Source organism: Diadema antillarum, unplaced genomic scaffold, assembly GCF_040938485.1.
Source record: "Diadema antillarum isolate AM-2024a unplaced genomic scaffold, OU_Dant_1.0 seq00001239_RagTag, whole genome shotgun sequence".
NCBI classification, from domain to species: Eukaryota; Metazoa; Echinodermata; class Echinoidea; order Diadematoida; family Diadematidae; genus Diadema; species Diadema antillarum.
Window position 1 is genome coordinate 166167 of NW_027272026.1, and position 23868 is coordinate 190034.

Consider the following 23868-nt stretch of genomic DNA (forward strand, 5'->3'; position numbering starts at 1 on the left):
TTAGGCCTATAGGTCCTACATACTTATCTAACGTTACAAAAGTTTGAGTCCTTATCACATTACATTCGACTCATATTTTCAACACATGTTATGAAGTTGAAGAATTACAAGCCTACGAGATTTTCTTTTTAATATATACAGCTATCTATGTTTTGAGTAAATGTTCATTATAGGCCTAAAGTTGATTTGAGAAGAGATACGTTAAATAAAAATGAAAGAGGAAATACATCGTAATGACACAAATTCAGTTTAGGAGGGGAACAATTGAACTGAATGATATTAGTTATAAACAGATTTATTCACAATTTCTGAAGATTGAAAAAAAAATAGGTCAACAATAGATCGACTTAAAGAAGATTGTATAGTTTTTACAGTGAATAGTTTGGAAATGTATTTTTGCGATGAAGATATAGATGCTATCGATTTATTTTTGAATAATCGATCACGAGAGGTGCAATCAGTTACACGTAATTAAGCATGCAAATCAGCAGCTACTACTATGCAAATTTATCAAGGATTACTTAGTTCCCCTTTTCAGGAAATGAGAGGAAACAACTGTTATATTCAATACATCTGGACGAGCGAAAACAATATGAAAACTGCAAAAATGTTGTGATTGATTGTGAATTTGGGGAACTCTCAAGATTGAAAGACATAGGTTGGGTTAATTATGAAACATTTATTGATTTGCTGAACCATTATTTTGATACATAAGAGTGGGGAAAGGAAATCACATCCACATTCAGATATTAGATAGGATTTTAGAAGATGGATTTGAAGAGAGAAAACTCATTTTCAGGATGAATAACTGAGAAATTAAAAAAAAAAAAATGACAGGCACGATTCCGTTGGCGAGTTGTCCATTCCGGACGGCCGAGTTAGTCTGACGGGCAGGAAGCGCGCGCATGCTTGCGCTCGCGATCATGACAAACAACAGGTTTGATACCATTGACATAGAAAAACGGCGCTTGCGGCCAAGGCCGCACGCTGGAGCTCTACATCGTATAACGCTACGACTTACTACCACGCGCAGAATCTTCCATGCAGTGCACTGCATGCAGCGCCTAGCTAAGCTAGCCTGGCTGCGAACGAATGGTGCGCATTCATTCCGCAATTGCAAACAAGCAAGCTGAAATTGTGTCGTGTCGTACTCGAGCATTACACACGGGGATCCTTACACACTACACTAGCACTCGTCTAGCTAGCTTGGAAGGAAATTTGGACTGCTACTGCAATTTACCACAGTAATTCATAACTGTGTCTTCCGTATAAGACTGTTCTCCTAAGGTTAACCGAGTACCTCATCTCATACAAAATCATGTCGTGGGATTCATACATCGATAATTTAGTTTCCCAAACGAAGGATAAGCAAGGACTGCACATGCCGACAGGGCGTGTATTATCGGTTTAGATGGTGGAGCTCCCTGGACAAGTCCTACTCATGCATGTGCATTGAAGGTGGGGAACTCTATTGTTACATACAGTACAGGTGTACGTTAGTAACTTACAGGGGTGTATCAAGGATTTTTTTTTCGGGGGGGGGGCGTGATCATAACTTTTTGGACCCTTTTGCAATGAAAGATACTAAATTTATACATGCGAAGCTAAGAAAATACGGCAAAATCGTGAAATAGGCCCCACCGCACCGCAGTGCAGTGCGCGTGCACCCGTGCGTTAGCAAACGGGTAAAATTTAGCCCGGTCTGGTCAGGCTAAAGGGAATGGTAGCCTAACGTTAGGTAGATCTATGCATGGGTGTGCCTAAGTCGAAAATACGGTAAGGCGCATGCGCGCGCATTCAAATCTACGTACTAACGTAGGGCCTAGGCCTACCTGATATTTAATACTAACAGTTAACATGTTAATAGTAACGTTACTTAAATTGGTATGGTAATCATGATGTAGAAATGCACACCCATGCATAGATCTACCTAACTGCGACCAGCAGCCCCAACGTACAACGTACAGTGTTGGGGCTGCGCCGTTTTGGCATCGATATTTTAATGTTGTACCAAACGGGTGCCGTTCCGGCGCTGTATTTCCTTAATTTTTCAACAAAAACTACTGGGAATACTTACATGGGTCGACTAAACCTAAATGATTCACATCGGCAGACGTGGCGACTGAGTACGTACTCAGTCGCCTCGTCTGCACTCGAGCATTGCCGCGCCGCCGCGCCTGGCGACACACACGCCAGTAATCGCTCGCATTTCAGCATTCGCATGGGTCGTTTGACATCGCATTTAAATCCATGATTTTAGATATGATGCCTCAAACTGATTTTGCTCAAATTTCGTGAGTAACTAGGAAACTTGTGAAGCTTTATGGACATAATCAAGCGAATTGCCGCAGTCCTTTCATTTTCGCGTTGCATTGCAAAAAAGCGTGGAGACTCCTTATAAGGGGTGCTCCGGGGGTTACTTATAAGGGGGACGGGGTTACTTATAAGGGGGACGGGTTACTTATAAGGAGGGGCCCCCCTTGTGAGTGGGTTTCCCAAACTGAGTATAGGTATCGTGCCTATTGCATATTGCGATGCAACACCAACACACATTGCTATCGAAGAATGTTCGTTTATATTCCAATACAATGTGTGCCTAAATAATGTTCTGTGGTGACAAAGGCAAATTTTTGACAGTAAAAGAAGCGGCAGCAGAAGAAACTGCCTGCCGCATGCCATTTTCTGCTCGCGGGATGCCGACCAGACGCGCGACGCTGTTAGAGTACGCTGTGCGAATCTCTACGTACAGCGACTGGGCCGTGTATAGTTACTCGCGGGAATGCCGTGGCGTGGTGTGTACCTGCTCTGCAGTATGCATCCACCGGACTAGCAATGGCCGCGCACTCACAGCGCATCCGCACACATGTGATTGTCATGTATGGATTGCATGCACAGAATACATACTCCCTTACGGAATATCGTAGCTGCAGCAGCGTGATGTACGGTGAATGACGGCACGGTGCTTACAGGGCCAGGGTAAGGGAAACTTGCTGAAACTTTTACAAATTATGTTTACGAACCAAAAGAAAATGAAATTGCTTGAATAAAACGTATGCAAAAATCGTTTCAGTATTTTCGGGGGTGCGTCAAATGTACCTGACCTTTCAACGTGTTGTCCGTCAAAAAAGTGACTGTGGTGTTCGTCACTTGCAGCGTTTTGTCAGTCAAAAAAGTGACTGTGGTGTCCGTCAAAAACCCTGTGTGGTCAGTCAAAAAATGACCATGACGCACCCATGCCCGGGGGTAGTGGGGTGCGTCATTACATTGACAAGTGCATTATTTTTTCAACATACGATAGCAATAAGTAAGAAATCCTTTCCACCGGGAGACACAGAGCCAGGGCGGGAGATATCAAATCTCCAGCAGGAGAACGGGAGATTTTGCAAAAATAGGTTTTCGGCGGGAGATCTCCCGTCGAAAACAGGAGAGTTGGAGTCTCTGTGGTTGAGTTGAATTCGGCGTTTTGTTGGTATCCAGACCTTACTGTTGAATTTTTCGGAGTAATTGTGCGGTGGCATCTTTTCCTTCGAGCGCTTCACAAAATCAACAATCTACCACGCATGCGCAACCAGAAGTAGTTGCGTTTTACGTACGCCCATGCGCCCGTGCGTTTTATGTGTTACGTACGTGAAGCTACAACACTCGTATCCGCGCGTGCTGTGCCGGCAATGATTTGACCTTTTTATGGGTCACTCCGACTAGCTCATCACTTCCGCCCCGACTACCTACAATGTAGTATACGAGAGTGAATGCCATTCAAATAATACGCAGATGAGGAGTGAAGCAATACGGACGTTTACAGACCTGACTTTAGCCACGGATTTCGGTGAGTTTTAGACGTAATTAAACAAAAAATCGCATACCGATTATTGAATGATTGTCATAGATTATGGTAATTCCTTATATTTTAGTTTTGCACGATTAATAAAGATATTCATGAAGGAAACGTACGCCCACCGCTGAAAAATAACAACGTCTGCGAAGGAATAGACGTGCAGCCGCTGTCGTCTGCGTGTAGTTATCATTCCCTTAACGTAGCGTTTTTCATATAAAAATCAGATGTACACCAAGCCATGAAATGAGATCAATTATCCGTAGATTGATATGTAATATACACATAAAAAGTGTTGAAATCAGCTGATTTTTTCGTTTTCTTGAAAAAATCTTGCATTTTAATAACTTTTCGTGTCTACGATTTTCCCATTACTTAGCGAGCGCCCTAGTGGCTTCGATTTGCCGATCATCGTAAGTAGAGAGCTGAGCCAGCGTGCGGTGTCCGCGGGCAGTCGTAAATCACACAACACCTGTAGCGACTCCAGCGGCAGCAAGCTCGAAGCTCTTCACGGGCTCCGATCGGGCCAGCCAATTTCACTGAAACAGGCATTGCAAGGTCCATTTCGTGTACCGTTCTTGTCGCATGAGCTCACATGAGCTCGATAAATTTTCCTTTCAAAAAATCAGAAAACACTTCAATTTTGAAAAAAGTGAAGTTTTGATACTGCCATATTTTGCGCAATGTGGATTAAGTACAAAATACACCAAAGGTCACGACAAATAAGTGCGAAATTTCGACTTAAAATGCCGAACAGATCGTCCTCCTTTGGCTACTCGCGGTAGGTAGCAGACGCAAACCCACATACAGGATGGCAAAAGTAGTACAGGTTTGTGATTCGAACATGTTGTTTGCAGTACGGCCGTATTACTTTTGAAAAGAATGATATCAATGCACCCCAGTCATAACTGCTACAGCTAGCGATCGTCGCGAATGGGCTCAGAAAGTGAGCACACTGCGTGTGTAGAAAACGATGTACATGCGCAAGGGCGCCATCTAGTGCTGAATGACGAACGCTACAAGTTAACGTTAAATGATTTGTTCATGAAATTTCTTATGGCTATCAGACATGCTAAGATGGACTTTATCAGACGGTTTCGGTACCACGGTTTCATGGAATTTGAAAGTCAATTACAAATTAGGCTGCGTTCACAGAGAAGTAGGGCCTACTCAGAGACTCCAACTCTCCCGTTTTCGACGGGAGATCTCCCGCCGACCAGCAGGCAAAAGGTCAAACGTCAAATGAAACATTTTTTTTTTTTTTATATCTGGGAAATAGTTTCAGGAACTTTCATGGAAATAAATGAATATGCATGTATTGATGGGCAGAAATTGTTTTGGAAATATTAGGGTTAAAGGTCAAACATAAAGTGAAAATGTTATAATTCCAATTTCTTTTTTTTTCCTCATACCCGGAAATGATTTTAAGGTACAATGTACATTCATGCAACTTAAGGCAAAAGGTCAAACGTCAAATGAAACATTTTTTTTTATATTTATATCTGGGAAATAGTTCAAGGAACTTTCATGGAACTAAATGAATATATGCATGTATTGATGGGCAGAAATTGTTTTGGAAATATTAGGGTTAAAGGTCAAACATAAAGTGAAAATGTTATAATTCCAATTTCTTTTTTTTCCTCATACCCGGAAATGGTTTTAAGGTACAATGTACATTCATGGAACTTAATGAATATTCATGTACTGATTGGCAGTGATTGTCTTTGAGACTTTAGGGCCTGCGTGTTATTTTGATTTTGTAATTTTACATACAATGTATATTATTATATGTAATACTGTGTATGTATATTTTTCACTTTTGTAAAATCATTTGTATGCTGTGCATAGTTAGCACACAACGGAACGCAACGACGAGTGGTAAACTTTCGTACTTCAATCATGATTTTATATGAATGACAGCTGCGTTATGTTTTAAAGGGAACATAAACCCAAAGAGCAATGTGGATTGAGTGAAAGCAGTAATATTAGTAGAACACATCAGTGAAAGTTTGAGGAAAATTGGGCAGTCGATGCAAAAGTTATGAATTTTTAAAGTTTTGGTGTTGGAACTGCTGGGTAAGGAGACTATTAGGCCAAGTAAAAAAAGAAACCAGTTTCTCGTCCTCGCGCGCATCGATTTTGGCCGCCACATCGATTTTTTTACTATTTACTATTTTCAAAATGGCGCTGAAAATACCAAGAAATTCATAATTCTCGTCCCAGCCCGCTCCCCGCCCGCATCGATTTTCTGTTGCCGCATCGACTTTTTTGATATTTACTATTTTTTTCGGCCGCCGAAAAAAAAAGATCGACAATTCACCTACCAATCGTGATGTCTAATTTCTAATTACGCCTTGCGTCCTCTACTTAGCTGTAGTACAGCTGTAGCTTCTGTAGTGCGTATGTAATAACGCATGCATTTCACACTGCGAGCTCGGCAAGAAGGAATGACCCACAAAGCAGTTGAACTGTAGTTGGATGGGCGGGCCTGGGCTGTGATGTACAGCGCACTCGGTACGTCGTGATGTAGACAGGACGTTGAGCACCTTCTGTACATTTACAGTTTGGAAATTGTCCTCGTTATAACCGGAATCTCGTTATAACCGAACACGTTATAACCGATTCGTTCTGCCATTACACGCAAAGGAAAACGGGACCGACGCGATCACCTCGTTATAAGCGCGTTCCTCATTATAACCGAACTCGTTATAACGGGGTTTCACTGTAGTAGAGGAGACCAGCCAGCCAGCATAGCATCGTTCTGGAGCTAGAAAAAAAAAAATCATGGAGTGATGGAGAGAACCGATCTCAAGCGCACGTGTGCACAGTGAACGGCTTTAAATAGTGAATACTCAGTATAGTATTCAAATGGTTCGTATTCTGTCTTTCAGTAAAAAGGAAATCAGATGGTTGTTTCACAGGTTTGACAATTGGCGGTACTGTCTGCGGCATTTTAAATCCTTGAGCGAATAAGTTTTCATGGTATGAGAAAAGATCTAACTCAGTAAGTTTGTGTTGTGTTGAAAGGCAAAAATAATGCTATGCATTTCCAGATATAATGGTTGGATTCATAGGTTCAACAAGTGATGCATAAATGTGTATATTTGATGTTAAAAAAATATGTTTTTTTCCATACCCTTGATATGACTGAATGAATACAGTCACAGTGTAGTTTAATTGGTATACTTGTCATGCATAAACAGCAATATACACAGATTTGGTATTAAATTGTGCATCACTCACATAAGTGGTTTATATCACTGCTGCTTCTTGGTGATAGCGCTGTAATGATGGCCATGGAAGAAATGAAGGGAGAATGTGACTTATCTTCACAGGTACATGTTTTACAACATATGGCTGAGTTTTGGTATACAATCATTCATCGTCCAAATGATGAGTGATTATCAAATGTCTTTTTAGAACATGAAGAAACATCTTTAAATGTTTAATGCTGTAATGCCATATCAGTATCATTTTGAAATCCATCTGCAATTATTGTACAAGCCAGTTTCCAGTTGAATGTGCTACAATTGTACTGTGAAGAAATGCAGATACATGTACATACCAGCTGTGTGGACACAAAAAGTCACAAACACAAATGATAAATAAAGCAGTGTTTTGAATATCGTGGAATTTATTTCAGTCGTACATTTGTTGAAAGACATGTTTTATACCTGTTTCAATTAATAGCACAATACATCAGAATTGCAAGTACACTGGTATCAGAAATGCCATTACAACACTAAATACCAGTATTAAGATGGCCATTTTCCCTTCGACATCTGTAGTGGAAAGAAAAAGCAAATGTATTTCTGCATGCATGAAGTTTCATTTCAAGTATGGTACATACAACGTATATCTATTTGTTTGAAAATGCACAGAGTGCAGGCAAAACATACACTTGGAACCTGGTCTCTCATAACACAGCTACCAGAGTGATATTTCATTTCGTAAATTGGATATAGAAAATAGTAAAGCCCTCTCTCGTTACCTTTCTCAGAATTACCCGACGAGAAACACATATTACTTTCATTTTGACAATCCTCGAAAAAATAGTAAGATATCAAATAGTAAGGACCTCCCTCATCGCCTTGCTCAAAAAACCCGGACGAGAAACTACTTTCTTTTTTCTTAGAGTTATGTCGTATGAGTGGACTACGATGTATAAAGAAAATATAAGGGTAATTCAATAAAAATTCATTTTTCATGAAAATTACACATTCCATCAACTTGATACTGACATCTAGGGGTAGCACTTATTCCCCCTGCTTTCTAAGAGAGGCTAGTCAAGTACTCTTTCATTTTGCTAGAAAAGGGAATTTTTGTGGAATTCCTTTTATATTTTCTTTATATTGTTGTCCACTCATACACTTGTGTACGTCATAACCTCTAGTAGTCTCCTCATCCAGCGGTTCCAACACCAAAAGTTTAAAAATTCATAACTTTTGCATCAATTGTCCGATTTTCCTCAAACTTTCACTGATGTGTTCTACTAATATTACTGCTTTTACTCGATCCACATTGCTCTTTGGGTTTGTGTTCCCTTTAAAGATGATGGCTAGTAACCGATCAGTGGGAATCAGTGGGAATGCTGAGGGATGATTGTTCCAATCCTTGTAGGATTTATTTAAGAGTACATTATATATCTACTGTTGTGTGAAAATTATTTGCTTCAGAACGGTCTCATATTCAAGTAATGTGCAGATTAATGCCCCGTCACTGACCAGGGATGCTTACCTGGAAACATTAAACTGCGTATTACTTGAATATGAGACCATTCTGAAGCAAATAATTTTCACACAAGAATAGATATATAGTGTACTCTTAAATGAATCCCACAAGGATTGGAAAAATCATCCTCCAGCATTTTCACTGATTCCCACTGATCAGTTACTAGCCATGCCCTTTAAGCAGGAGATCACTAATATTAACTATTACAGAGGACATATATAATTATGTCCACTCACGGCCTTGGCGAAATTATTCTGTGAAATAGCGATTTTAAAAAACCTCCAAAATCTTATCCCGATTCGTCAGTCTATTAGTGTTTATATCGTCTACACAGTTACCATTTTACTCGTTCAACCAGACGCCGTGCGAAGCGCCAAGCACGCACTTGTGTATAGTACAGCAACAAGACTGTGTATACAACAGTGTAGCTACCGATTTATGGGCAGCCACTACATGGACACACACACACACACGCCTCGCCCGCATGGCTGGTTTGCGCGATTTGTGATGGGGTCGGATCTGGATGGATGAAGGAGGCAAAGATATTCTCGTATCTGTTGTGGCAAACTGGTGTGAGCTACATGTAGGATGTTCAAAAATGTAAAGTTTATCTTATGTATCACAGACTACTGCCAACTTTCTCACACTTTGCGCCATGATCATGGCAATTTTCTGCGATGCAACATTGTAAATGTAAAGCTTGATAATCCTGCAGCAGAGACCAAAAAAGGCACGCGATATCGTGATCATGCAGTGTTTGATGTGTCTGCTGCGCAGAAGCGCAGTGAGTGAGGCGGGCTTTTAGGGGTCTAGGAACAGTACCCCCTGGAAAACCACCCTCCGGATAACTACCACCCGGATAATTACCCCCCAGGACAATTCCCCCCTAGGGCAACTACCCCCCGGAGAACTACCCTCCAAGGGCAATTACCCCCCAGGGCAATTCCCCCTTAGGAAAACTACCCCCTGGATAACTACCCCTCGGATAACTACCCCTGGAAAACTACCCCCGCGGATAACTACCCCCTGGATAATTACCCCCCCGGAAAACTACCCCCTGGATAACTACCCCCCGGAAAACTACCCCCTGGGTAACTTACCCCCAGGAGAACTACCCCCTGGGTAACTACCCCCAGGATAACTACCCCCCCGGATGACTACCCCTCGGATAACTACCCCCCCGGATAATTACCCCCCGGATAATTACCCCCCGGATAATTACCCCCCCGGATAATTACCCCCGGATAACTAACCCCCCGGATAATTACCCTCCGGATAACTACCCCCCCCCCCCCCCCCCCCCCGATAATTACCACCAGGATAATTATCCCCAGGTTAATTACCCCCTCCTCCGATAACTAGACCCCAAATAACTTCCACCCGATAACTACCCCCTCCGATAACTCCCCATGGATGATTACCCCGGATAAGTAGGCCTACAACTCGCCCTCCCCTATAACTATCAAGAGGAAAATTACCCCCAGGACAGTGCACCACGCCAATTACTCCCTGGCTAACTACCTCCCGGGTCACTGCCCCCACCCCCCCCCCCCCCCCCCCGACTCTTACTTTTAATAAAAAGGATATCATTACTACAGAAAACGAAGGTCTTTGTATTATTTGCCAGGAATCACGGAGATGCCATACTGAGACATCATCTTATGAAAACAACATCTTAAAGGGACACAGTCCTCACGAAATTTAAAAAAATATGTTGTTGTTGGTACCTCCAATGAACTACTTTCACCAAAAACAAACTTTAAAATCACCAAATAAGCTCGTACATTTTGGTTGAAAAAGTGTGACTCTGCATGGTGAATATGCTAATGAGCAAGTCTTGGCGGAGAGTCATACGTCGTCGATGCACAACTCTTCCCAGCCGTCTTCTGCTCGTTATCCGTACGCTCCCTAGTTTACCCGGATGCATGAAGACGTCGGTGGCTACTCCGACTCGTATTTGACATTGTTTCTACGTTGTGTGTGTGTGTGTGTGTTTTGTGTATTTATTCGCACGTCGTGTGGACGGTACAACTACTAGTAGATGATAGATCTACGGTAGATACGCGTACGCACCCCGTACGCGGTATGCCCTTCGCACTTTTCCAGTCTCAAGCGCAGCTAGCTGCAGCCCTACCTGTCGCCGCTCATGCATGTTCTATAGTACGTACAGAGTGTACATATTTGTAGGTAGAAACGATTCTACACAGGCCTGCTAGTACACTACAGGGGCGACCGCATTCAGCGTCGTCTGGTCAGGTTATCTTACATCAGTAGTTTTGCTCGAATCGTGCAGAAAATTTCCCAGGAAAATCCTTTTTTCCGTCCCAGACCAACAAAAGTATCGTGAAAGGTGAGCTGTATGGCTGGGAAATATCGGTACAACGATGCCGAACATAAGAAACTTAGGGCCTACAAAATCTCGAAATCGTGTTGTGACCTACCTGTGCGTGGACAATTTGTGAAGCGATGTTTTTACGTGGACCGGCAGGCTGCGGCCCTCGGTTATAAACCGAGAAAACTCCTGAAACCAGATGCAATCCTGACCATTTGCTCACATGAGTTATAAAACAGAAACACCTCGAGCATCGACTTCGAAGAGAACCGAGGGAAAAAAGCGTAGAGAGGTAAGGAAAGTGGCTAGCTATGTTTGATTTACCGTGGGCCTGCAGCCGGGGTTGGACTGCAGTACAGTGCCACTGAGCTAGCTGCTTCCAGTGCCGACTGGACATGCACGGCAAAGTGGAGCGAAATCATATCCCTACGACCCCCTGTGTTTACCCTTCCCGGCTCACGTCATATTTTTTTTTTTTTCGAGGAAAAGCGATTATCTGACTACTTACAGAAATATTGAGATACAAACAATATTTTCTTTGAAGAATTCGACTCTCTCATGCACAGGTTATCTTCGGTTTGAATGCCAAAATCGACTGGACGGAGTCGAGTGTACTGTGTATGTACACATAATGGTAAGGATTTGCGCGCGAGAGTGGTTTCTACGCTAAGAAGTATGCAACACGGACGGAAGCTAGAAAACGACCGTGCCTATTTGATGTCAAGTTCATGGTATATTTGGTTTAAAAATACATATAAATTTATGTTTACAATATTAATTTTTCGTAAATTATATATATCTAAGCTTGAAATATTTTGTTTGAAATTATAAAACCACAAACTTTCACATTATATGATAAAATTTCAACTAATCATTTGAACACTTAAATTGGTTTTTAGAGGCACGGCTGTCAAATTGGTGAGTAGGGCATGCACTACGTAGCATCTTTTTGCCGGCTCTTTCACGATCGCTTGCAGGAATTATTTTTCAAAAATCGCGTACGGAGACAATTTTTGATGTCCAAGCGTATGAATTGGTGAAAGTTTATATTTTTTACTCTTCTTAATTATCAGTACAGTGAAAATCTCAGGACTGCTTCCCTTTAAGGATTTACGATTTGTATCGTTTGCATTTAGGACGATTTATGTACAAGCTTAATTTCTCCCTCTGTATTTTGACTCTATGTTCATAAAACACGAAGCTGTCCCTTCATATCCTACCCGGTAATCCAGCAAATGTCAATGCCTTTAACCAAAACTATTTTCGCTAAATCTGTATTTTCTTTTACTGTTCCGAAATTTCGGATTTCTCTTGATAGTATAGTATAAAAGAAGTTTTAATTACCATTGAATTAAAGACATTTTGAAGAAATGTTACACTTCAGAATGAGTTATACTTTTTGCAATATTTTTTTAACCACAATCGTCTATCGTTTACCACAACTCCATGTAACACTTCTTTATTTTGAGGAGCTTATATCTCATGCCTCATGTGCCCTGGTTTTGACCCATCATCTTCCTCTTCCCTCTCGCTTTTCTCTGTCCACCGTGAAAGTAGTCTATTCCTGTCATTCATTACTCACCTTTTCTCTTTCTCTCATTACAAGGGATTTATCTCGTGTGCGTTCATGTGCAATGCACTCCCGTTAAAACGAAATGCTCAGGACCGGCAGTTTTTTGTTTTTTGTTTTTTTTTTCGTTTTAACGAAATTTCATTATAACAGAACAAATATAATATGCAATGTATAAGGAAAAGAAGGAAACCACGCATAAAAAAATTATATTTGTTGAATCCTCATCATACGCTGGAAAGCTATGTGAGATGGGAGAATACCTTTTTAATTTCGTTTAAATATTACATTTTAAAAAGAGCATAAAGTTGTTTGTGTTGTCACACATGCGTAGAAAATGACGGTGTAGGATTTGGTTACAGTTCGCTATTCCAAAGGTTCTTTTCTTACTAAAGTACGTTACTCCGAAGCCTCCTTATTCCGAAGTTTCGCCAGTCCCGGGATTCCGATGGTTTGTTTATCTGAAGGTTCGCATTTCTGAAGAATCATTATTCCGAAAGTTCATGATTTAGATCAAAATAATATATTGTTCATTTTCCGAAGGTTCGTTGATCTGAAAATGAAATGAGGTTCGTCATTTTGAAGGTTTATAAATCAAAAAGTGAGAAAGGTTCACTATTCAGAAAGTCCGTTGTTCCGAAGGCTTTTTCATCCGAAAATGAAATAAGGTTCGTTATTCCGAAGAAATTTTGTTAATAAAAAAAAAAATGAGAAAGGTTACTTATTTCGAAGATTTATTTATCTTAAGACGATTATAAGGATTGCAGTTCTTAAGTTTTGTTAGTGTACTCTCCTTTTTTCACCATGGACGATATTTTTGTAATGTTCCGATTAACAAACGTTTTGAATTCCTATCATGTTCGGACTAACGAACCGTATAAGAATGAGAATAAGGACCATATTTTATTATCGGATTAAAAAACCTTTGTTATGGAATAACGCCAAAATGTGCTTAATATTTCATTTCCGAACTATTATGGACATTTAGTTGTATCAGAATCTATGTGTTTTGTATTGAAGGACTTCGGAACAATGAAACAAACCTTATCTGAATTCAGATTATTGTATTACAATAATGCAAGTTTTCCTCGGAAACTGTGCGTGATACGCGGAGTGAACATTCAATGATGCGTTCGCTCATGCAGAGACGCTTCAAAAATGCTTGTTCCGCTACGCATTTTCGAATCATCGGCGATCCGCATTTCGTTATAACGGAGCACATTTCCTTTGTTTTTCTTTGTCAGTGGTGCTCAGAAAAGACTTCGTGGTAACGAAAATCTTTTTATAACCGTCTTCGTTGTAAGCGAATTTTGTACCATAGACTTTAATGGCGATAATTTTGGGACCAGAAGTTTTGCTTCGTTATAACGAAATTTCGTTATAACCGTGTTCGTTGTAACGGGAGTGCACTGTATCTTTATTTGTGTTCTTCGTCTCTATCTTAATTTGCTTTCTTTGCATTGTTTCATCAATTTTGTAACTATTTTACTGTTATACCGTTAACGCTCATTTCAGGATTGCCCTACTGCATCATTGGGCATTAACAACTAGTATATCAAGAATGTGGGAAGAGATTGTCACCTCCTTGGTATGATCACCGCAGAGCATTACCTCCCTTGACAATTACTCCTTATTAAAATTAGACTCCAAACAGTCACCCCTCTTACAATAACTCTCCCCCAGAAAATTACGTTTCACATTGTTATTTTCGAACAACGTTTGCTATTTGAATTGAAAAAAAAAATTTCACTACATATCGTCTGGTTTTGGTCGAGACCTAACTTCAGGTTTTTAACATCTTTTGGGTGAGAAAATTAGAAACCCCTTACGAAATGAGCATGTTATTCCAAGAAGGATTCAAGTTTTTGTGAAAAAAAAAGTACTCTTGAAATGGCCAGGATAAAACAGAGCAGCCCTATAATGTAAAAAGGATTCTGTCAACTACAACTCTCTATAGATCTATTAAAAAGAGGGTGCAGGACAAAAGACTTCGTTAACAACTAGGGGTGTTTTGTAAAAAAAAAAAGAAATACCGTTAAACTCGTAATATTTTACTCTTTCTAATCAGACTAACTTAATTTGAACTGGATTTCCCCTTAAAGTGTCGAGGACATTTAATTTGAAAACTAGCACAATTCTACTTGTATGTAAAACAAGCTGTAATCTTACTCTTATGACAGATTAGGGCACCGTTTGATAAAAGTTGCCAGTTATGACATCTTGTTAGTCTCTAATAATTTCAATAAAACCATGGGTTCTGCTTGATTGATAAGCTCGAGTCACCGACTTGTTACCATGGACCTGCTTTGATCGACCTACAACAATTGGTAATTGTGTGGAACTGACAGCTTGTCAGGACTGACTTCATAAAACCGTGCCCGGATCCTATCAGAAATTATGGCTTTATATCGAAGGATCCCTCGCTAATGTTAAGGAAATATGAATTGCAGTGAAATCAACTCTCCTTTTCTTATGTTTATCTCCTAATGTGTTATAACGGTAGAAAATGACAAGCCAAAAGAGTAAATGATGACAGTGTAAGAGAAAGGTGCATCTTCTGATATGGTGTTATGAACTTATGGAAAAATTACAAAGGGTGGTACTTCTTTCGGGGGGCGGGGAGGGAGGGAGGGTTGTCCAGTAGGTAAGTATCAGGAGGGGGCGGGGGGGGGGGGGGGGGGGTCGGGGTATGGTTATGGGGGGGGGGGGTAGTAATCCGGGTGGTAGTTATCCGGGGGGTAGTTATCCGGGGGGTAGTTATCCGGGGGTAGTTATCCGGGTGGTAGTTATCCTGGGGGTAGTTATCCGGGGGGGGGGTAGTTACCCAGAGGGTAGTTCTCCGGGGGGTAGTTATCCAAGGGGTAGTTATCGGGGGGGGGGGGGGGTAGTTATCCAGGGGGTAGTTATCCGGGTGGTAGTTATCTGGGGGGTAGTTATCCGGGGGGTAGTCATCCAGGGGGTAGTTACCCAGGGGGTAGTTATCCAGGGGGTAGATGTCCTAAGGGTAATTGCCCTTGGGGGTAGTTGCCCTAGGAGGGTAGATGACCGGGTGGTAGTTGTCCTAGGGGGTAATGGCCCTGGAGGGTGATTGCCCTAGGAGGGTAGTTGTCCGGGGGGGTTGTTGCCCTAAGGGGGAATAGACCTGGGGGGTAATTATCCGGGTGGTAGTTATCCGGAGGGTAGTTGCCCAGGGGGTAAGTGCCCGGATACGGGCTTTTAGTGACCTTATCACTAGTCAAACAGAGTTCCATACAGCAAGAGAAGCTCGCCTGCTGCTCAGTGCATGGTGGTTCATGGGATATCACCTTTGTATGGCGAATGAGGTACAATGTACCGATAATATAGGGCTGTAAAGTGCACATTGCCTTATATAAATGTCTATAGGTAGAAATAGTGGCAGAAATTAATAAAAACCTATAAAAATTTACTCACCAACTGTATTTACGTAGATGGGACTAACATTATGCTGCTAGCGATTAATCCTAATTTTTGTGCGTACTTTACAGCCAATTGTTTGTTGTGAAGTATTAAATGCCACATTGTTTCCTTCAAAATTAGGCACCTGGTGTAGTTCACTAGTTGTAAAAATGATGAATTCTGATGTTACTAATTGCTAGCGTGATGTACATGTGTAGTTCAAAGACTGATGCGATGGATGGACATCATACTTTGCTGTGTATGGGTTTGCACGCAAGTCGCTCGGTTGAAGGTAACTTGCCCTTATTTAACTCGCCACAATTAGACAACTCGGCCATGACCAAAATGCAAATCAGCATGAAGAATGCTAGTAGTCAAGATATGTGTATAGTTTTACAGTCAGAATGTAAAAATCTTTGATGGTTATGTTTTACAGAGCTTATGTTTAGGGTTAGGGTCAGGGTTAGTGTTAGGGTAACGTTGATCCCGCACTCCTAGGGATAATCAGACCCCGATGTCCTAGGGTGACGCAGACCCCGGTGTCCTAGGGGGACGTGGACCGAGATGTCCTAGGGTGACACGGTCTCCGGTGTCTTAGGGTGACGCGGACCCCTGAGTCCTAAGGTCATGCGATTTCCTGTGACATAGACTCTTGTCCACCTATAAGCCTTCTGTAGGTTTTCATTTTACACACATAATGCTTCAATTGCCTGAAAAACAGTCAAAACTAGAAGAGGTCTGAGGTCGGTCTGTGCTGGGGTGAAGCTTCATTTTTCAAGACTGCACCTATTATGCAAAACAATACAAGGCAGACAACTCGGAAGAAAGTATGTAAATAGCGCCATCTACGGCGAGCATAGTACGTTTGATGCATTGGATATTACTCATGAATTACCTCCGTCTCGCAATTCCTTGTGTAGCACGATCGTTAGCACATTGGGCTCAGAATCTCATGATAGTGAGTTCGAGACCTGGACCTGTCAAGTTTGTTGCGTCAATTATCTTTAATTATATCATCGAGAATGTTTATCTCTACAGGCAGATTTCAGGAAGTCGGCTGGAGATGGCGATCATCAAAGGAGAGACAGAAAGAAGGAGAAAGGAAAAGAAGGGAGAGAGAGAAGGAGGGAATGCGAAAGGAGAGAAAGCATTTTACTTTTTTTTTAGAAATTGAACACCATATTTCAAAATTGATTTCCTCTCAGACAGAATGCCTGGTCATGTTTATATTTGCAGTATTGGTAGTCTGCAATGAATATTTAAAGGATCTGGTACTGATTATTTCATCTAACATGACAATGACCTTGAAAGTACAGCTGAAAAACATAAAATCAGTAATCATTCAAATTTCCAATAGGTATAGGGTGTTTATACTGAATTTGAATCGTGTTAATAAAATTAATTATGAGGACTTTGTAGCCGATAATTGCAAATCATTTTCCCTTTTGTTCCATTTGAGGTTCAAATAGTATCAAAAGTCATACACATATCATTTGACCTTGAAACACCTTGAAATAAGCATACAAGTATTCATAACACACGTGAGCTTTAACCCTCTAACCCTTTTTAGAGGGGTTTCAAAGTATGTAAAGTCACAATGCCTTCCCTATTCTCGTGGTCGGACATCCGGGTATTTTGCGTGTCATGGGGTCATGGATAGCGGTTGGAGTGAAAACAAACCATAAACTTATCAGTCGCGTGAGCCTGGAGTGGTAACGCGGGGGCACCCCGCGAGCTATAGCATAACGCTAGCGCAAGCTGTACTAGGGCCTAAGGTAGCTGTGCGGGCAGCAGGATTAGGCCCTACCCTAAGTACTTGTACTACTATTACAGTACTAACGTTAGGCCTATAGACCTACCTGGAGTTTCTACGAGGTAAGCATAGATATCGGGGTAGGCTGCACATCTGGCCATTTTGTCGGGTCGTTGATCCAGGGAGAGTCCTGCCACGATTTCATACGGCCACTAAGGGCACACAGGTCCAGTCCGGCTGCCTCCGCTTGGCAAAATACCGGGAGTCGGGACCGATCGACAGGATCCAGAATCCAGATTTTTAGAATATGGCTGGCAAGACATGATGCATGTATCTCATAAATGGCACAAATGACAAAATGAAAAATGAAAAACAGTCCCCATGTGCATGTCGTCTGCGTATTAACGTTAGAGTTGCACATAAATTATGCGCATCGCACATGCACAGCAGTTTGCGCAGCGCATGCAGGCTTCCACTTGCAAGCTGTTTGTTTTCACTCCAGCTGCTTGCGCAACCACATCAACCGGAAGTGACGTGTAGCCGACCGCAAGAATTGCATTTAATAGACTATTCGAAAGGCAGCCATGCGAACTTCCACGCACGCTGTTTTAACATGTTAACATGTATACACATTACGATGACACTGATTGCAACGATCGTACAAACTCATATTCATGCCCCTTTGTTATGCTGTCACCCACAAACACACACACTGCATGCATACTATGCACGAACAGGGAGAGTATGAGCTGCCAGCGGGGAAGGTGACTCTCCATATCACACTGAGGGGGTAGTACAGTGTTAGTGCATGAGTAGAAGGTGACCACACTCGATAAGATGACCGCCTCTACGCTATTGTGTACGTCTTACTACCTAACCGCAAATGTTTCCATGGGTGTATGCAAGGGGGGGCCGGGAGGGTCGTACGACATCCCCCCCCCCCCCCACAAAAAAAAAAGAATTCAAAAGGTCCACTTTTGGTAAAATACATTTTTGTTTTTCGAGGACATTTTACCCTATAAACAACAGGAAAAAAAAGTGACCAGGTGGTGTTCCAGCAAATTGTCTAAAACCTCGTAAATTTCGTAATTTAGTTATAATTTGCCATACCTTATTTCTAAGGCTTAAGCCGCATTGCATTGTTAACCGATTTTCCTGCTTCCCATCAGCAACTCATCGAACTGGTTGACTACACACAGCTGGCCTACTACAACCGGCGCGGCCGGCCAGCCGGGCGGCGCAGCAACGCGCGGTTGCTTGTGCGGGCCTGCTCCTTACTTGCTTTTAGGTCCCTGCCTAAGAGGTTCTAGAATCCTTTCTTACTACATATTCGGAGGGAAAGTTAGGCAGGATTGACTATCTCTGAAAGTACCGTCAACTCTGGAATACTTGTATTAAATGGTCCACAAAACATTTTACTATGTACTCTAGGAAGGTGTACATTATGTAGCTAGTCAGCAACATTTTTTAAATGCAGTTTTCAACTTACCGAGTCACAAATTCTTTATCACCAATTTTAACATAAATGGGTTTTTTTAAGTATGCCTAAAAAGTCACTTTTGTATGCACCAAATGGCCCCATTCTAAGATATATCATTCAAAAAGTCCCTATCGTGGGAGGGGGGACACCCGCTCAGTCGCTCCGCTCCCTCGCAAAGGTAAAGGTCCAAAAATTTTGATTACGACCCCCCCAGAAAAAATCCTGGATACACCCGTGGTTTCCATTGCAGTCATCACAGTCTATTAGGAACTGGTTAGAAAACAATCCTTCTGGTAAGGAAATTAAATCCCTGCAATTATTTCTATGAATTTACTTATTATTTCTAGACATTAATGATGAACAATGAAAGTGTTTCAGCCAGATTTGTCTCAATAAAGTGGTTTATGGTTCTGATTTAGCAGTGGAAATAACATGAAAAATTGGTTATACCAAGTTTTGTTGCACTTAAGTGGGGTTCTCAATTAACAAGTGAGCACTGTAATCATTTATTTCAATTCAAGTCTATTCTTTTCTTTTGTTTTTTATTTTCATGCAGCTCCAAGGTCAAGAGGGCCCAAATATCGCGAGATGTTTCAAGAGTAAGGATTTCACACCATTCATGGCTGGAGGAGTCTTCGTCGAAGGGGAGAAATATCAGTTCTTACGTGAGGAAGAAAAGAAGCTAGTACTAGGAAAGAAAAAGAACTATGGCGCTATAACACTGCAATGTAGCAAATCAGGTATTGTATGTTTGTATTAATGCATGTATGTAGACAAGAGTGCTTTCATGACCATTTTCCCCATTGTTATACATGTACATAGGCATGGCTCGACACTAACTTTCTTGTTTGGTGGCCCGATGGGACCACCAAAATCCTAAATTTCAAATTTTTGGTGGCCCGAGAGGAAAATTTGGTGTCCCCCCAAAAAAAACAATGAAAAACATTAAAAGTCCTTTATTTTTAATGAGTCAAATATTTAAGATTTATGATAGTAAGAATTAGAAGTTGGACATATCTACTCATGAATAAACTTCAACAAACTTGCAACACTCACTCTCAGGCATTCATTCAGTCCTTTTCATCCATCCTTTCAACAAATTAAACTGCTAATTTCCGGCGCAAAAAGTTAGTGTCGAGCCCTGACATACACTGTAGGTAAGGAGAGGGTGGGTGTTTTATTAATCTGCTGGTCACCGTATGCATTCATGCCACGTTCCTAAACTTTTACATTTTAGCTGGAAGTCTTAAAGGTCCAAAGAAATTCAACTGTATTGGCCTTTGTAGGCACTCAAAGAATTATAAATGTATGTAATCCACCCGTACATTTCTTGGGAAATCTCAGATTTGAGCAGAAAAAAAAAAATACTCCCCAGTTTTTGAGGATTTTATGTTTGCAAGCCCCACCCCAAAAACAGAGACTAAATTGTGAATGTGGCTGGTGACATATTGTGATGTCGTGGTAGGAGTTCTTAATGCACTGCACGCTGCCAGGACTGCACTGCCGAGCTACAAGTTGTACCTCTATGCACCATGTATACTAAACTATCCTAAATACTGGTGCTGTGGCAGTGCAAATGCCAATATGAACAATAAAGTCATTTTTATGCTTCCACCACGAAGTGGTGCCGGAGGCATTATGTTTCGGGTTGTCCGTCCGTCCGTCCGTCCGCTTTCGTTTACGCGATAACTTGAGTAATGTTTACAGGAATTTTACCAAACTTGGTCCAAGTATGAAGTATGATGGGGCAATTATTTGATTAGATTTTGGGTGAAATCGGCAAAAGGTCAAAGGTCAAGGTCAAATCATGAAATTGTATCCGTTTACGCGATAACTCAAGACTGGATTGAGCAAATTTCACCAAACTCTATTGGAGGATGATGTATGATGGGACAATTACTTGATTAGTTTTTCAGTGAAATCAGACAGAGGTCAAAGGTCAAAGATCAAGGTCAAATCCTAAAATTTATCTGTTTACGTGATAACTCAAAACTGGATGAAGCAGCTTTCACCAAACTTGGTCCAAGGATGATGTACAGTGTATGATGGGACAATTAGTTGAGTAGATTTTAGTGACATTGGCAAGAGGTCAAAGGTCAAAAGGTAAAGGTCAAATGCTACAAATGTTGCAATTTCCCCCATATCTATGCAATGCCCAAAGGTATTTTCTTGAAACTTGGTGTGGACATGTACTACTGCGTAAAGATTCTCCAGAGAGTTTCATGTCATAAGGTCAAAGGTCAAAGGTTAGGTGAAAATGTTGCAATATCACTTTTCTTGCAAATGATTCAATGCATCTTCTTGGAACTTGGTACATACGCATGTACTGACTGGCAGGGATTATCTAGGGAATTTAGGGGTCATGGGTCAATAGTTAGGGGGTCAAAGGTCAAGGTCATCTCCTTAAAATTTTACTATTTCCCTCATATACTAATATATGCAATGCTTGCATTATTAGTGTCAAAACTTAATACATGCATTACCTAATGGAGATTCTCTGGGAAATTTCCAGCCAGAAGGTCAAAGGTTAAGGGTCAAAGGCCAGGTTTCAATGCCCCCCCCCCCCAAAAAAAAAAAAAAAAAAAAAAATCCATTTTGTACCGTCATTACACTCTTTCTTCATACCTTGGAAATTACTCAATGCATAAACTTATTAAAAAGTCTGTCAGAATTCAAGTAAAAATTCTCAATTCCCCAAATATGTGTACCTGCACTCTTTAAATAGAAAATTAAAGCAACCCAGTTCAAGACATTTCTGACAAACCTGTCATTTCAATATTTTGCCAGTTATGTGAAACTGTCATGGATCCCACATTGTGAAGACATTGTACTATACGCCTATCGGGAGAATCATGCATTATGGCGGAGGCATCAGTCGCCATAGCGACATTTCTAGTTTTAATTAAAGTAGATGTAAAAAGAAGTTTTGTTTTCCAACCTGTGTTGGCAAGCCTTCTTTCCACATACTTGTGATCCTTGGAAAAATTAGAACCATCATCTCCTTTGTCTTCACAACTGTGGCTGCTGCATCAGCACAGCTTCTGGTTCAAAACTGTATAGGTCTATAGTCTCCCGGTATAAAGTATTGTAAAACGAGGAATGTTCACGTGCATTAGCGAGCACCAAGATTCGCGAAATTAAAATGGTCGGGCGGTCAGTCCGTTGCAAAATCTTGGGGATCGAACTCCTCTCTCATTTTTTGAGCAATTGACCCCAAATTTGGCATGTGTGACCACTATCAAAGGTAGATGTGCAAGACACCTTTTTCGTTAGTATTTGTATTGTTACGAATCTAGTACGTCCCTATCTTTTCCTCGGGCCGGCCATCTTTTCAAGCAATGCTTATAATGGCGGCCCTCTGCATAATCGTTACTTAACTACATATGTTATTCTTATCACTGCTGCATAGACATGCATGCTGTATATTACTGTATACGCTATAATTTTCGCGTACATAAATTTTCGCGAATTACCGCTGTCACACATTTTCGCGAGTGGTTAAATTTGCGATTGGGGGACCAGAGAAAATATGAAGTGGCAAAGAAAGTATGAATTTTCAACTTACTAGCAAATAAGAATGATACTAGTTATACACTGCATGAAAAAAACTTACCAAACTCTGCGAACTAGTAAGTTAGAATTCAACATTTTTGAAGTGGTTAAGTCCATCGCGCTAGATTTCTGACGAGTGGTCCCCTTGCGATAATGGATTGGCTCTCTACAGTATTCATAAGTAGACGTGGACGTGCGTAAACAAGCTTAGCCAGTATGGTCTGTTCGGTAAGTCGTGACATGGTATACTAGTACTGAAATGTTTGTATCATCAAGGCAAGGGATTCATTTTGGAAGGTAATATTTTCGCGTGTTGTTAATTTCGCGAATAGCTCCCGACTCGCGAAATTCGCGAAAATAAAACCCCGCGAAATATATAGCGTATACAGTATATCATTAATTTTCTTTCATATCGTTGTTTATGCAAGTCAAAAGACTGTGTTAAATTTATTTTCCTACATTTTCATGATTATGTACATGTACTTTGGATATATATCGTGGTTTATACGAGTCAAACGACTCTGCATTGAATTTACTTTATATTTCCTGCATCTTCATGATTATGTAACTTATGTATAAAAATTGATTTGCAGAAAATAAAGTATCAATCAAACAACAAACAAACAATATCACGTAATGCATTGCCATGGCAATGGCGTATTTTCATAAAAACTTGTGGATCGAACTACTCTCATTTTTTGACCAATTTACCCCAAATTTGGCATGTGTGACCGCTATCAAAGGAAGATGTACCAGACACCTTTTTCGTTAGTATTGCACAATGAGTTGCTATGGCAACGGCAAATTTTTAAAAAATCTTGCAAAATGTTGTGGATCGAACTCCTCTCTTCATTTTTTGAGCAATTGACCCCAAATTTGGCTTGTGTGACCGCTGTCAAAGGTAGATGTGCAAGACACCTTTTTCGTTAAATATTGCTTAATGCGTTGCCATGGCAACGGCAAATTTTCATAAAAACTTGTGGATCAAACAACTTTCTCATTTTTTGAGCAATTAACTTCAAATTTGGCATGTGTGACTGCTACCACAGGCCAATGTGCAAGACACCTTTTTTCATGAGTATTTCATACTGCGTTGCCATGGCAACAGCAGATTTTCATAAAAATGTTATAAAATGTTGTGGATCAAACTACTCTTTCAGTTTTGTAACAATTCAGTTTGAATTTGGGATATGTGAGCAAT

General features: G+C 40.9%; 1 protein-coding gene across 1 annotated transcript in view; it reads left to right on the top strand.

Moving 5' to 3' along the window:
- Positions 1–1108: 1108 nt before the first annotated feature.
- LOC139745197 (profilin-like) overlaps positions 1109–23868 on the top strand; it is a 39672-nt gene continuing 16912 nt past the window's right edge. Inside the window, 3 exon segments of the mRNA XM_071655603.1 lie at positions 1109–1373; positions 1376–1458; positions 19672–19855. Coding sequence (XP_071511704.1) covers positions 1319–1373; positions 1376–1458; positions 19672–19855 — 322 coding nt within the window. The 5' untranslated portion in view covers positions 1109–1318.